The 17,309-nt window shown below is 37.0% G+C and overlaps 1 protein-coding gene across 1 annotated transcript in view; it reads left to right on the forward strand.

The window, feature by feature from the left end:
• The first annotated feature begins 3,178 nt into the window (after positions 1 to 3,178).
• Positions 3,179 to 17,309, forward strand: part of mEFG1 (mitochondrial translation elongation factor G 1) — an 85,929-nt gene continuing 71,798 nt past the window's right edge. Inside the window, exons 1-2 of the mRNA XM_083118320.1 lie at positions 3,179 to 3,444; positions 10,221 to 10,376. Coding sequence (XP_082974446.1) covers positions 3,373 to 3,444; positions 10,221 to 10,376 — 228 coding nt within the window. The 5' untranslated portion in view covers positions 3,179 to 3,372. The remainder of the gene's footprint in view (positions 3,445 to 10,220; positions 10,377 to 17,309) is intronic.

Genomic DNA, 17,309 nt, shown 5'->3' on the forward strand with positions numbered 1-17,309 from the left:
TGTCTTGTTAAAGCCACCACAGCTCATATGCAACACCTTCTTTTCCACGCACTTCTCGTCCATCTGTGTTCTCCGCGGACAAAGCAGGCTGGATACCCTAGCTCGCTCTTCTTCAGTCAGGCCAGTTTCCAGGTAGAAACGGCCGGCCCAAGGAAAAGGAAGATTTCTACCTCTACTTCCCTTGCCCCCACGCCCCCCGCTGCAATGGTTGAAAGCCCAGGCTTTCAGGTCCCCCAGTCTATCTCCTATAGGACAGATAGGGGATTGGTTTCTCATATTTTTTTTGTAAATCCACTAAAGAACACAGGGTAAAATTTTCTGCAGTACTTATGTTCTCTGTATTTACACAACCTTTTACACGTTGTACAATATGTGTGTATGTATAATATGGGATGTAGTTTTATTATTTATAAAATGGGAACGTGTTATGTGCAGACAATAATGTTATGCTTTCTTTCTTTTTTTCTTTTTCAAATATGGAATATATAATGATTAAATTACAAATATGTGCTCAGGCTCTCTCTGACTCTCGTTTTAGTAGTGTTTTATTTACATATACTAATATATTGGCCTGTAACAGTCATAAATACGGATGTATTTATTTGGGCAAGAGAACGCGTGTTCATATTGTTGTTGGTTTGGTTTATTTTACTTCGCTTTTCTGCCATATTTGGTTATCGCGAAAATGAGGATAGAGTGATGATATTATGAAATTGGTGAAGGGACCTCATATGAACAATCCAGGCCAGGATTCGAACCCGTGATGAGTGCGCATTCTTGTCCTATGTGTTGCAGTGAATAATGAAATAATTTGGAATGAAAAATGTATCTCAGAACTCAAAAAGTCAAATGAATATCATTGAAGAAACTAAAAAAAAGTGTGTTGTGTTTTGTTACCTGTCACCAAATCAACCAAGCGCGGGGGAGTGGTTATCACAGCGCGCTACGACACCAGGCGTTCCGGGTTCGAACCCCGACCCGGGCATGGGCGTTCCCTGTGCTCGTCCCTTCATCAGTTTCATCGTATCATCTTCACAATTAACCAAATGTGACAAAAAAGCGACGCTAAGTAACAAAAATGAAATCAAATCATTGATTGATTGCTCAAATTGGTTTATTTTACTTCGCTTTTCCGCCACCTTTGGTACAACAAAATAGATGAAGGAACACACACAAAGAACACAAATGGCCAATCCGAGATTCGAACCCAGGATCTCTGGCTTAGAGTCAAATCAAATAGTTTTTTATTTTCGAATGTGGGTGGGGGTTACGTGTACTTTTTTCTAGTACTCATTCATAATTTTGCAATCTTTTCCTGTTATTGACATTCTTCTTTTTTGAAGGAATGCTGGCCCTAAAGGGAGGAGGGGTGTGACTCACACCAACCCCCCCCCCCTTGAGCACGCCACTGACTGCTACCCCAAGTGTCGACGTCACCGCACGTCACTGGTTTTATCGTGATTTCATCATGCTATGTAACAATTACGTCTGTAACACATACTGTGAAGTTTTAGCGAATACTTACACAAAAATATTTGAAGATTAGGTCCCTTAGCATTCTTCTAATAATAAACCTAAATGCTCTCGTAGTTAGGTTAGGTTCTGTTAGCATTAAAATAATATCGTTAAATGCTCTCTAAAGAAAAAGGTTCTAAATTACCTGTACATTCATTCCCACTAATCATAAATTTGCATTTCTCTCGTCTTAATCTATTCTTAAGATTTGTAACATCCTCTTAGCAGACGAATTACGTGGCAGGAGTAAATTTGACGCTTATTCTTACTGCTGACACGTGCGTGGCAGCAGACTCGATGGACATGTAATTATGTTTTTATTCCATCCCATAGTCCATAGACCATTCGCGATTAAAATTACCACCTGAGCGCTAGTGTCGCTTCCAATATGGCCGCTCTAAGTAGGATACATCTTTGTTTACATTCAACAGTAGTACAAAAGAGCAGCGTGTTGTCATGACTGGTATGGTAGAAAACGTTTAAATTACGCATTATTTTTAAATATTGCGAATGCGATGTGAATTCCAGGTACTCTAACAAACGTGAAGCTGTACTGAGAACGAAGCATTTAATTATGATAGGCAAAAATAACACGGAAAATGCAGACGAAACTATGTATACGCACTGGTTGTCCAAAGCAGTGCTGTATCATCTGCACGCCATGTAACTGGGGTTCTCGGAAATTATTTGAAAATAAAGGAATTGAAATTGACCTGTACTTGAAAAGCTGGGACAGGAGAAAATTGCGAACATATCGTTGCAGTTCTTTCTCGAAAGAGAAAGGCTGCTTTAATAATAATATTCACGATTTCATGACCAGGCTATACTCACTGAAAAAGGACATCGTACAGAATGAAACATTAACATTAGCATGTCCATGGTTACATTTGACATTAATTCATTCTCAAACTATTTTCATCTTCCCTCTTAATCGACTTGCTCCTGTTCCAAATTTCACACATACGTAACACCGGTAATACATGGACGCATTGGGTAAGACGCTTCATGATTTTTCGAAAAAAAAAAAAAAAAGCTTTATTTATAAAGTACAATTTAAAACTTTACTTTCATGGAAATATATATTTATCTCTCGAAAAATAAAGTAAGCAGACTCGTGCATTCTTCGTAATTTCCTTGCCGAATTACAGTGTTATATCCCCCATACCAATCTTCTGTTAATTACGTTTTCCCTGATTTATTAACAAATTTCATTTTGTTGATTCCACGGGGTGGAAACACATGAAAACTTTTAATTTGTTCTGACCCATAAAACTATTTACTCTCTCGCATATTCACCATGCTTTAAACGACTTCAACACAACGTATCCTACTTAGAGTACTTCCTGAAAATCCCGGCAGATGGCATATCGGTTAATTTTAATCGCGAATTTCATCAGTTCTTCATCCACCCTCATTTTCTTTCCCAGAGAGACCCTAAGGCAAAAAAGCGACTTAAAATAAATAGATCTTAGGGTGGGATACAATATAACATCTGAAAATAGTAATAAAATATATTGTTAATAATAATAAAATAATAATAATTAATAATAATATGCCCTAGCACAATTGGGTTGCGTTCTAGCATAATTTCACAGTTCGAACAGCACTTTTCGTAGCTGAGGGGTTGGCAACGCTGGGTCAGAGCAAGAAGAAGAAGAAGAAGAAGAAGAAGAAGAAGTGCTTCTCTTCCTTCCTTCGAACATTCTGGTGTTGTAGTGCAAGGACGTAATGGAAATATTTACATTTAGGAATAATACATAGTGTTTACGAACATTTTTCCTTTGTTCGAAACGAGGAAAAAATACTGCATATTTTTTGTTCCAAGATTTACGTAATTCATCGTGAATTGAAAATATAATGATGCTACCTAGAGGAGCAATTTGCTACCGATCCTTCGGCAGGTTGCACAAATTACGTTGCATTGTACAGGTATGGAAAATATGTTGTACGTATTAAGCATACGAATTTAGAAGAATAAAGTATCGATGAAATAGCATGTTTATTAGTTGCCTTAGCAAATTAGTTTAGTGCAAGGTCAAGGTTATAAACGTGCCGGTTTGTACAAAATTGAAAGAGATATGCAACCCACTTGTTCTTCTCTATTTTCATTCCCTTTGTTTTGTGGTGTGGTGGTCAATACATTAAAATGTCCGTCCAGAGAATGCTTATTGGACGAGAAAAAGTATCCAATGTATGGCATTTAAAAAAAAGGGGCGAAAACCAGTGATGTAAGGAGTGACCCTTTTTCACGTTCCTTTTGTTTCATTGCAATTTCATTATGCTACACATGCATTTTTTTTCCATGGTTCGATTTCGATTTACGCCTGTTAACACATACTGCGGAGTTTTAGCGATTACATATATTTTGTTTAATACATGCTTTCGCAGTTAGGTTAAGATAAGTCAGGTTTAGTTTCCTTAGAATTTTAGTAATAACCCTACCTGTCTTCGTGGGTAGGTTAGGAGGGCATTAAAATAAGATCCACGATACTTACTGTCGCTTCTATTGATGGAGAATGGGGAGCGCCCATACTTGTGTTATGTCCTGTTCACAGGTGTTTGTGATTATCCTTTCATCCATTTAATTTTATCCTCATTTTTGCACTTAACCAAAAGTGGCAGAAATGTGAAGTAAAATAAATCAATTAATTCATTCAGTACTTGTTTATTATCCTTCGGACACATTTATTTGTTTTTACAGAAGAAACTACTTACCGTAATAAGTTCCTGTAGCATTGTCGAACATCGGGAAGAGTGGGTATGCAGTGTTTCAACCTTCTTAACCGAAAAATGCCTACTTTCGTGTTCATTATGTCATCACTAGAGACCGGATGTTAGGCAAAATGCCTATTCTTTCCTGTTAGAGATATGATGAAAACGAATGTTGCGAAGGCCAGGGGGGAGGGATTAGCTTCATTTAAAGCCAATTTAATTTTGCCTATTTTGCCTATTTCATACGATATTGCCTATATTATTTCATAAATGCCAGATATTGCCTATTTTAGGCATTTTCTTTAAAATTGGGACATGACTGAACTCTGTGCATACAATTTCCTGTTCCCAGGATTAGTTTCCGATGCTTCCAAGAAATTTAAAAATAACAGTTAGCGAGTTATTGCAGCTAATAAGAACTTGGACAAATTAAGGGCAATTCAACAAGTTCTGAAAGCTGAAAATATACAAACTGAGTTAGATCCACATGTTCTCGCGTGCTTTAAGTATGCTCCGGTAACATCTGTGGAGGTTGAAAGATCTTTTTCAATTCTAAAAAATGTGTTGTCCGATCGTAGACATAACTTGTCGGTTGATCACCTGAAGAAATACCTTGTACCGCAATTAGTGCTTCTTATTCAGAGACTGCCAAACCGTACAGTACAAACTTGAAATGCATTTAAACAGTTTCTCAGTTCGAACTGCTGTGTGGAATATACAGTGTAAATTTTTTAACTGAAATAACCCTGTGTGCAGTGATAAGGTGTATATTTAAATATTTTGCGTACTGGTTGGAAGTAGCCAACAATGTCTTTTGTCAGACTATTGTGTGTAGCCATTATACAATAAAAAAATTTGGGCTGACGTGACTCCTGTTTGCAGTGATTTATTAAGTACAACATTGGACTGCTGTCTCTAATGATGAGCTCCTGGTTTATTTTAAGCAACTATAAAGAATGTACAGGTAAGTCTTTATATTATTTAAACACCTATTTCTTTTTGTATGTGTATCTTCATTATTTTGAGTTAGATTTCATTGCCTTTTTTATTGCCTATTTGTATTTGAATGCCTATTTTGAAAATTATAAGTGCTTATTTGCCTGCCTATTTTATATGTTTTTAGTGCCTAAACATCCGGTCTCTAGTCATCACAAACCATTGACGGATAGCCCCAAAACCATTCACGATAGCCCCATGGACCATTTCCGGCAAGGTTAGGTTAGGTAAGCATAGTTAAAAAAAAAAGGCACATTTGGAAACACTGGCGAGACTACGTGACTTTCGACGCTCGCATTATCTGCACGTACATAATGGAAACAACGGCATAATGTTACAGAAAATGCAAGTCCCTTACATAACAAGTGATTATTTCTTGTTCTGCATAATTCTATGGTGAATTTTCAGTTTCTGCGAAAGAAAATACCTCCAAGAACTTCGACAGTGCTACACAAACTGATTTCAGTAAGTAGTTTCTCCTGTAAATTTGAATAAATCCGTTCGGGCGATATCGGATATTTACCCTAATCTACTTACAGAAATGAGTTTCTCCAAGGTTTTCAACGTTCGTCAAGGTATTTTCTTTGATCGTGGAATATATTTGACGGGGAAATCATGTATTTTTCAAGAGAAATATCTCACCGATGCGCAATTGCCATTGCTTTCATTTGCTTGCCCTATGACAACTGGATGCTGCATACCTTTGATGACGAAAGCCCCTGTCAGTGTTTCAACCCCCCCCCCTTTTTTTTAATGTGCTTTCCTAACGTAACCAAACATAACCTAACTTTATCGGAAATGGTTTGTGGGGATATCCGTGAATGGTTCGTCAGGCTATCGGTCAGCTACCATGCATAAAGGTTCGTGGGGCTATCTGTCAGCTATCCGTGCATATGTATAATTTCCACTGGTGACGAACACGATAGTAGGTATTTTTCGGTGAAGAAGGTTGAAACACTGCATACCCAGAACATGAGTCAAGATGTGCCCGCCATATTGTGTGTTCCGGAAGTGAAGAAAGGAATAAAATAAAGCACTCATAATGTGAAAAATTGCATTTGTTTTCGTGTAAAAAGCATAATGGCACCTTGAACTATGTTCCGCAATACACAATTGGTAAGTATGAACCATGCGAAACACAAAATGTGCTATTTTAATGTGTCTCCGATCTATGAAACTGGTACCAATTTCTTTCCTCACTTATTCATAGAAACATGTTATTTTGTAGTTCAATAATAGGAGAGATCTGATGCAATCACAATCTGCTTAAGAAAAGCAACCAAATTTGGACTAATACCAATTACTGCAGAAGTGGTTATGCCTGGATCGAGCAACCAGCTGCACCCAAGTTTCAAGAGCTTGGCATGGCGAGAAGGTTCAGCTGAATTTCCACTATACCAGCACTACAAGGCACTGGTTTTTGCAAGCTGTCACCAACAACCAGCAAAACAGTTTTATCCTGGTTAACTATAATTCCTCTTACAATGGCCCCAAAATTCCATTCTGACCTTTAATTTGGATAAGGTGTTTATTTAAATCTAAAATGTTTAAATAGAGTGCAGAGTTCTCTGTTTCTTGTACATAACCTTTCCCTTTTTCTTAAAATTTTAACCCAAACTACCTCATTCATGGTACATTGCCTTGCTGAGATCATCAGTGAGTTGCGATTAACATTCACAGATTCCCCCAGGCCCGTATTGTCAATTCTGGAACGATTTAAGATGACCGGACCCCTCTCCGATTTTCTTCATATTTGGCATACTCAGTAATTGAGGCCTCCTAATCACGAATCTGTAGTTAAAAGTTGTCGGAAATGTCTAGAAATTGCAAAATAAGCTAAAATTAGGCGTTAGTTTTCTAATTTGAAACTGTCGATTTTCGCAAATTTTTTTTGTTTATATTCCTGATCCTACCACGACACCAAATTTTAACTATCTTTGCTTAACCGAAACTAACCTAACCATACATCAATGGTTCGCAATTATTTTGCAATTTCTAGATGTTACCGACAAATTTTAACTTCAGATTCGTCATTAGCAGGCCTCAATTACTAAGTATGTCAAATATGAAGAAAATCAGAGAGGTGTCCGGTCATCTTAAGTCATACATCAATTCTTTCTCCTGTTTTGGATCGGCGAAAAGAGAGGAATAAAGATAATCTGTTCTTCCTTCAGTTGCATTTGTGATCAGTCTTGTTCCTCACTTTTAACTTTTAGTTCAGCGTCAGAGCATTTTATCATCATTTGTGTGATAGCAAGTGAGTCATGAGTCATGTTTTGTAAGGTTTGAAATTGTATGCTGGTGGTGCTTCTTTCACATACTTAATCAGTAGTTTCACCCTAATTGGATGAATACTGTTATTAGTTTACTGACAAATAGCTTTTCTCAACTCTCTGATGGTGGCAGACTTAGAGTTGAGGAAGTTGGGGAACCAATACAAGACTTAAACATTGTTCAGAAAGGATATTTCACTTAACAGAGCATTTTGTTCCCTTTGGCTCATAGTTCCATAAAGATAATAAATCTAAAACACAAGAAAAGATGGTATATTAAAGGGCTTCCACTAATAAATGAAAACTGAACTAACTTACAAAAATCCTGAACACACCTCAGCTTAGCCTGCTTTGAAACTTAGGGTGTTATAGCCCTTTTCTTGTCATGTCTATTCGGAAAAGTGCAATACCCAAAATAAAATACTGCCATCTGTCACAGATGGAAAGAGCAGTAGACAGTTTGTATTTATGCATCTTTGAACTTGACAGCATACTGGATTCATAAATATTATTTATTTTCCTCTTACATTCTCAGTGTATTTTTCCTGATGCCCAGGTTGTCAACTGTTGATGTTTTGTTTAAATTCTTAAACTGTTGGTTGCATAAAACAAAGAGAATATTCATGACAGACTGGTTGCTTTAACTTATGAAGAGAGAGGTTGTAGGTTCAAATGACATTAATCATAAAAGCAGTGATGAATAATTTTAATCCACAGATATTTGAAGTAGATTATACGTACTTCTCGTAGGCCCGTTAACCTAATGTACCCAGATAATGTCAACAGCTTTTGATGTTTTATGTAATATAAAATTGATTCAAGCTCAATAATGGAGATATTTGATTCTAAAGTATGGGCTGTGTAAGAAAAAGTCTGCCATGTCTACTTGCGCTGCTTTTTATTAGTAAAAACTGGTTGTATGCCTAATCAAATAGTGAAAGAACATGTCGGAAATTTCTTACAACGCCAAACCTAACACTCCTAACCTAATGACGTAAAATTATAGCTGCTGTTGTGGAACATCTTGTTGGGTGCTATATTCACTTGTGTGAAGCCTTCGGGCTGGTCTGCTTCACGCTAAGGTAACATATATATTTTTCCTCAGAACAACATGCACTACAAGTTAAAAACCACTTAAAACTTTGATAAACAACATAATCTTCATAAACTGTGCAAAATAAATCACTTTCTCGAGGGTCAAGGGTATCCTTCTCTCAATGGCTGTATTTCTTAAATATAAAATAAGTATTAATTTGTAAATCTTGGATAATATATGGTAATCGTTGTTTCGTAAGTATAAAAATGAAGCAAATTTCCCTGCAACGAAAAGTAAGTAAAAATTAAATATGTTGTGTAACACTGCCTACTAGTGGATTAAAAATTATGGATACTCGAGTTTGGACGCCAATTAAAAATGAACCTGCAGACCTACACAAAAAGAAGTTACATCTAAATTTAGCTTATTCAATCCTTTGTTAAGCTATGGTACCCAAAACTTTTTCGAGTATTCCTTCTATTTTTTATGGTTGTGAGATCAAAAAAGTGTCTGTTTTTTGGTGTTTTCCAAATGGCCTCTCTCTTTGAAATTCTATAAATAAAAAAACTTATGGTCCAATCATGTTGAAATTTAAATAAAGTGAGGTAATTCGAATTTTCAGATTTGTAAAATTGGCTAAAAGAAGGTTGTTATCAATTTTGTGAAAAAACTTTTTCTTAGCATTGGGTAGTCCTACAAATACAATCTTGGTCTTGTTTTGAAGCTCATTGTCAATTCACATTGCAAAAACCGATTTTACACAGAGTTTTATAAATCGGAGTAAATATATTTGCTGAATGTAACAACACATGCTGTCGGTACAGAAATTTCCATTAAACCATGTAATATGCAGGCTGTCACCAGTGTGGTGTTGCCACGTTCCACATTTATATTTACTCCGATGAATATAAATCTGTATGAAATCAGTTTCGCAATGTGAAAGCAGCTACAATGAGCTTTCAAAACAAGACCAAGAGTGTATTTGTAGAACTACCCAATGCTAAGAAAGAAGTTGTTTCACAAAAATTGATAAGAACTTTCTTTTGACCAATTTTATAAATTTGAAAATGAAGAATTATATTTAATGCCTTTCTAACTCTGCACTATATTTAACTTTCCTCATGATCGGACCATAAGTTTTTTATTTATAAAATTTCAAAGAGAGTGGTTGTTTGGAAAACACAAAAAGCCACTTTTGTTCTCATGAAGATAAAAAATCGAAGGAATACTCGAAAAAATTTTGGTTGCCATAGCTTAACATTAAAATATAATGTTTTCAGTTTTATGCCCTGGTAACCTGCTCCCTGCGATGTGGGGGGGGGGGGGGGGGATGCCGAAGGAACATGTTCTTCATCACTCAATCTGATGACTATCTTGTTGCCCCTCCCACGCTATTTCTTCTCTCAGCATGCTGGAGCAACGATTGTCTAGGTTTGGTGTGTCGAAGGGAGTGAGTATAGGATTTTATGTCAAAGCATGCAAACAAGAAAATTTTTCATTTTTGTTTGCTTCTTTTTCCAAGTGGGTCATTTATGGAAGGATATTCTTGAGGCTTTATTTGGTAAATATTTCCTTAATTATTTGGTAAATATTTCTTTAATTTTTTCGCCAAAAAAGTTAATTTGCACAAGTTCTATACTATCAGATAATATATTAAATGTTTTGTGCTATTCTTCCTATATTTTCAGGGACCATTAAGGTACTCCTCATATGCGAAGTATTCTGAACATAAGGATCTAGAAAGGATTAGGAATATTGGAATCTCTGCCCACATCGACTCTGGGAAGACAACGTTAACGGAACGAGTTTTATTTTATACTGGAAGGATTGCTGAAATGCATGAGGTAAGTAAACATTTTTTAAAATGTCTACCAGTCTGGAAAACCCAGAACTCTTGGAAATGTCAGGGAACTTTACTGTGTTTCTGGAAAAATCAATAGTTTTGTAGTAGTGCACTAAAAGTAGATTTTTGAAAACTGATAAAAAAAAAAAGAAAGACAAATGTTTAAGTTATTGTGGACAAACTATCCTTCAACTTGATATACTATTACCGACAGTTACAGTAGATATTCAGGGTGGTGACACACCTGGAAAACCAGGAAAAGTCAGGAAATTTCAGAGGTCAAAAAACGTCAGGGAATTTTGTCTTGATTGTTTCTTTGAACTGTAGATGCGATGCAATGAATCTACCACTCATTTGCTTTAAAGGAGATCATAATGAAGCACTTGTTGTGAAGCCTTGGTGTCAACTTTGAGGTCCTTATTATGTATCTGACACAACCACGGTGCCAGAAATGAGTGATGGAAGATGCAGATGTGAGGAGAGAGAAATTTCCCTCCTGGTCTGCTCCTGACCCCCCCCCCCTTGCTTTGGGGAAGTTTCAGACACCCCCCTATGACCAATGAATACAAAGAATTAGAAATCTAGGAAATGTCTTTTAACTTCAATCATGTGTATGTGAAGCGCACCTGTTTCACCGCGAAGTAATTCTCCACTTGCAGGACCAAGTACATTCATTTGCGTTCGGCCATGATGGTTGGGCCAGGACAATACGCCCACGTGTTGTCTGTGTTTATTCGAGAATAGAACAGCTTTTGGTTTCAAGAATTCTTTGTGATGAAAAGCTGCACGTGTGTCAGACCAAGTTCTTGGAATTTAAAGTGTGTCAGCTAATCTCCACTCCTGTTCGCAAATTTATACTTGGTCAGGGGACACAATCATTGTCCAGAGTAGAACAGTCTGCATTCAAGTAGGTACATATGTTTCGACAGCAGGACATGCAAGGGAACGTTTGCATTTATTTTACACAGCAAACCTTTACCAAAAGTACCATATAAATCGAAAGCGAAGTCACTCTACTGAAGTATGTTGCCCTAATTAAGAATCAATTCACTGGTAAGTTTTATTTATTCCCTTCTTATTTACGATTTTATATGGACATAGTGTATTGAGGCTAGTGGCGGAACCAATTCTTTCAAGGGAAGAGAGATTGGATGACTGTCTCTTTAGTTCCATAGTTTTTTATTGTAGACGGAAGAGGGAGGTGTCTGCATTTATTCTCAGGTTCACAGAGATTTGTGATCCTTGAAAGAAATGTGGATGAAGAACACTGGTGCAACATAATGTTCTCACATCAAATGTAGTGTTGGAGTTTCATCAACCAAAATATTGTTAATTTTGCATGGATAAAAATTGTGAAAACACATGCCCTGTAACAAGGAGAGAGAAATGTATTCAGGAATGACGCATAAGTGTAGCAAGTGTCTACCAGACAAAGATAAACATAACCACCTTTGCATTTCCTAGCCAACCTCTGTGGCAAAGTGGTTAGCATTGGGTGCTACGACACCGGGAGTCCCAGGTTAGAATCCCAGCCTGGGCATGTGTGTTCTTTGTAATTGTCCCTTCATCAATTTCATCATATCATCACATCCTAATTGTCGCGAAAAGTGGCAGAATAGTGACGTGAAATAACAAAACAGACTTTTGTCATTTTATTTTTACCTGCTCTAATGGCAGTCTTAGCCAACAGTACGATGCAATTATTTGCAAATGTAATATCTTTTTCTTAAAAGGAAAAGACACTCTTGGTTCACAACAAATTTTGTGGGACCCTTAATTCCTTAGAACATCGCATTCGTTCAGTACTTCAAACATAAATCTCTCCACAGTGTCAAGTGTATTTTCCAGTCTTATTGCGGTAGGTTATAATGTTAAACAGGGTTTCTACCAGTCAAGAATGTCATGAAAGTAAAAAAAAAAAGTCACAAAATCAACAAGTATGTGAAGAAGTGATATGTCATCAACAGAATTGGAATGCTCACTCGCTACATAGAACATTTAGAATTATTATTTACACAGAGAGAGCTGTAGTTGGGCAGGAAGTAGATGCCGAGTTAAACAGGCCCCCGAATGAGCAAAAAATATGTTTAAAAAAGTTTGTAAAGGATGAACGTCACGAGACACTGTAAATTGAGAGTATTGTTAATAAAGTATTGTAATCAGTGGCATGCGGTGACATTTTCCATTGGGAAGCAGATCCAGAAAAATTAAGAAAACAAAAAATTCATTGCTTCTACATGTTACGTTATACTGAAAAAATGAGCACTCTACCTGATACTGTTTCCTTAACGTCTCTAAGGGGAAATATAAATGCTCTGATTTTCATTTTTTCAAATTTCAGTTGGTCTGTTTAACGTATTTAATGCAAGAGACTATCATGCATGATTGATACAATTTTCTAGATTTTCACACATTGCAATATTCACAAATCCAGTTGGCACGACGTAGTTCTTTCCATAGTGAATAGTGAACAATGTCAACACTATAGTTTTTAAAGCAAACAAATAGAAAATCATCCACTCGAAAAACAGTAACTTTTCAGCTCGCAAAGCACTTGAAAAAAGTGTGACTGGAGTCAGCGAGTTTTACCAACTCTATTTGCAGATGTGTCCATGGACATGTTAGCTGCCTTAATAGACCGAACCCTCTGAAACGTTTATCTTCACATAGAATATGGGAGCAATCATATTTTTGTGTTTCTCCGGTGTTTTGAAACTATATACAGTAAAACCTGTCTATCCCGGAACATAATGATTCCGAGCAAAATTTTCCGTCTTAACAGTTTTCCTTCTTATACAGGGTTGACTGTAAATACAATAAAGAATGCTGCAGGAAATAAGGGAAAGACAGATTAACATTTTGCTTTACTTATAATGTAGAGTACTGATGCATGTAAATACATGAATAAAAATGCAATACAGTTGCAATAAGCATTGCAGAGATTACAATTATGTAACTACACATGTTGGTACACTTTTTACAGTATTGTAAGAATGTACAGTACGTACTTATGTATCTTTTCCCCACAGCTGCTTCAAAGTTGGGTGACATGTTTTGCTCACAACACCACCAAGTACATAGTTCTCTACATCTTGCAAGAGTTGTATCAAGAAAGAAACAAAGAGAGATAACAAGAAAAATAGAAAGATGGCAAAATAACAGAGGAGAAATAGACAAAGAAAAATGGAGAAAGAGGGTAAGAGATGAAAGAAAGAAACTGAATCGTAACAGCTATGAGTATTGTAGCGCAGTCTTTCATATCGACAATGTTACCGATAAGCGAGTGGCAACAGAGGCATGTTCCACTTACAGTATGGCATTGTTTTCTTGCGAGCAAAAAAATAAAGGAAGAAATTTCCGTCTTACTGAGAATAAAAACATCTCGTTGGTCTTTAAATGGTGTTCCGTTTCCACATTAAGGAGGTTTCCGCCTTAAGCATGTCATTTTCAGGTATAGAATCGGTCCGTTCTGGGGACTTTTTTTTTCCGTATTTACAGGTTTCCTTCTTATATAGGTTCCGGGATATGCAGTTTTTATTGTAGTTTATTTATGAATATAAATTGTAACTAGCTTGGTGGATATGTTACATCGCTGACAGTATACAATACACTTGGACAGTGCAGTCCGCAACACTGAGGACATCAACAGACTGAACTGATGGCACTCTGGCTTTCTTTCAGCCCTTACCAATGGGGAAACAAAATTTCCGTGCACATAACATAGCCTCCCATTGAATCCTTCAAAGTCGCTTGTTGATTTTTTGGGATCTTGCTGGCATTTGTCGCAGATGTTTTGTCAACATGCCACGAGAGGGTGTTGATGGCCACATATCGGAAAAGGACACCTTGGAGGCTTGCAGGTTGATTCTGTTGAGGCAAAACGGAAGAAATAATGAAAAAGTTAAAGAGGTAATTTGTAACCGTAATGCTGTATGCCAGCACTGCTGGCCTTGCTGTACCGGAGTGCACTTGCATGATTGTAAGTATTATTAATTAATACTGTAATATGTATTTTCAGTTTGCAAAGAAATAATTCTAAAAATTTTCTTGCTTGCTTCACTTGCACTACACCCATTTATTTAATATTTATTATTACTACTATAAAACAATTCTTCTGGTGTACTGTTTTACTTATTCTCTGTATTCTGTAAAAATTGAACTTGATATACGGAATAATAAGGCACTGAAAATTATTAAATATACAGAGAATAAATAATGGCAATTGTGCATCTGTGTTAATAAGTTTGCTACAGCTAAGAAACAACAGATTGTTACTGTAGGTGAATGAGAGGTACTCAAGGGAAAATCCTTTATATTTTATGGATGTGTTACGGGACCAGAGTTGTTATTTGCATGCAAAAATCATAGAGAAGTGTAAGTTAAGAAAGTAACATTTTTCTCAAAACATGGGTGTGGCTCCGAAATCTCTTTTCACCCCAAACGAAGTAATCACTATACTGTTTCCAGCTTTAAAACGAAGTAGGTGTGGCCAATAAGTTACCAAAATTTGTATTAATGCGTGCGGTGCCCACTTTGTATTCGCCAGCACTTGCCCCTCTCTCCCAGCGCACGTGTTAGCTTCAGTGTCGGTATTTTCCACTACGTGTCAAAACTAGAGTGACTTTTTAAAATGCAAATATTAGTTTTTAAAATGAACATAGTTGTAAATATGAGAGATGAAGAAAATAGAATAAAATAGAGGTAAACACTTACAAACGATGTCAGTTCTTGTCAGTTTTTAATATACCATGTAAGAAGAATTCACACAGCTGGCCGTTGTAGCGGAGTGGTTATCACTGCATGCTACTACGCCAGGAGTCCCGAGTTTGAATCTTTGCCTGGGCATGGATGTTCTTTGTGAGTGTCATGTCATCAATTTCACCATATCTCACTCATCCTCATCTTCGCAATTAGCCAAGTGTGGCAGAAATTCGAAGTAAAATAAACCAAATGAAGCATGGAATAATTTAACCAGCGTAGACAAACTCATATCCAGGGGAAAAAAAACAAAAACATCCACTTTCCTGCTGATGGCCGCAAGTCCAAAATCGACAAAAATGTGCCATCCGCGTTTTTGTTCGGCTATTTTTTGCTTCGGAGTAACCACCGAATTTCCTTGCGGGCTGCATAAATGCTTGTTTTCAAGACACCTGTGCATTCAGAAGTTAACAATTCAACACAACACACTGAACGGAGCGGAGGTCAGGTTTTGCAGGGTTCGAGGAAAGGAAAGCTATAAATAGCTGTGTGCTTGAGGGTAAAACCGTGTTTCAGAAGATTCTTGACCACGAGAAGTAGTGTCTCGAACTATATTATTTTTTTCCTTATGAATTAGATACAAGAAATGTGAAGTATTACGTACACGCATGTTGGAACATTAATAAAACTTTGTAGTTGCGAAGTTGGCTGTATAGCAATTAGATACGATAACAACTTTGGAATATACCGAATTGTAACGATGTGTCTATAAAGGTCGGGTGGCAACACTGAATGGCACAGTTTGCCATCTATAACGTGAATGGCACAGTTTGCCATCTGTAACGCCAAAAGCTTGTGTCCTGCCCTTTACAAATTCCTTCTTGGAAGCAGTTGCCAGTGTATGCATCTGGCATTTTTTTTTTGACAAGCTTGGGGAATTCCAGGTTCCTGAAATCAGAACGTGTTTTATGTGGGAAGTTAAGTAAAGGAAGCGTAGGTGGATCATTTAATAAATGCTAAATTAACTTTCTGTACGATTTTAAGCATTACTGGTTGTATTTGTACCAAGCACTTCGGCTTTCTCAAAGATTTCCCTACAATCTTTTGTAGTGTGTTGATTTTACCATTCTAGATAAAACGCATGAAGTTGAAAGTAGTGTGTCCGTGTTTGTAGTGTATACATCAACGCGTGTGTAACCTAGAGATCATGTTTTCTGATTGTGTCTAGTGCGGTGTTTCAAGACTATAGACTCTACTTAATATTGCAAATTTGCAACACTGCACAACACAGAGTGACGGACAAGTAGCAGGAATTTCATTAGTTTGAATTTGTGAATGTCACCGTAGGTGCTATACTAAAGAATGGTTATGAATTCATAAGCAAGGATAAGGCTAGTAAATGCTTTGAACAGCATACAATGCTATATAACTCTAGTTTTGAGATGGCATTGGAGGGACTATCTTTCAGGGTGCAAAAGGTCTGCGGAGGGAGTACTGCCAGAATCCACCAATAGGGCTACACTGGCTTTCTCTAGAACAAGTGCTTTTGTTTACATCCACTTCGTAGTGGAAAAAATGGACTGTAGGTAGGAATCTGAATATACATATGTCAATTTCACAACTCCCTACGAGATGAAGACATTTTAAAAATTTGGATATAAAGCAATGCTACATATGTACACATTCACACACGCACACACATACAAACATGCAAATGTATACACAACAGATACGTATATACATGCGCATGCACTCCAGTACAGCAAGGCCAGCAGTGCTGGCACAGAGCATTACAGTTGCAAAGTTATTTCTTTAACTTTTAGTTTTTCATTATTTCCCCGTTACTTCAACAGAACCAACCTGTAAGCCTCCAAGGCTTGTCCTTTTCCGATGTGGGGCCATCCCCACCTCTCTTGTGGCATGTTGACAAAACATCTGTGACACATCACCAGCTTGTAGCCAGAGCCAACAAGGGTTCAAAGAGAAACAGGCAACCTTGAACCTTCCAATGAGAGACTACATTATATGGAGGGAAACTTTGTTTTTCAATCAGTAAGGGATGAAAGAAAGTCGGGTTCTGTCTGTGAAGTCGGCTGGTGTCCTCAGTGTTGCGAACTGCATGATTAAGTGTCTACATATAATGTATACTGCCACTGCCACCATTGTAGCATAGTATTTCAACCAATCGAGTTACAATTTTAATATTTTTAAATAAACTGTAGTTTCAAAGCACAGG

The sequence above is a fragment of the Lepisma saccharinum genome, chromosome 3 (genome assembly GCF_977018435.1).
Source record: "Lepisma saccharinum chromosome 3, izLepSacc3.1, whole genome shotgun sequence".
Classification (NCBI taxonomy): Eukaryota; Metazoa; Arthropoda; class Insecta; order Zygentoma; family Lepismatidae; genus Lepisma; species Lepisma saccharinum.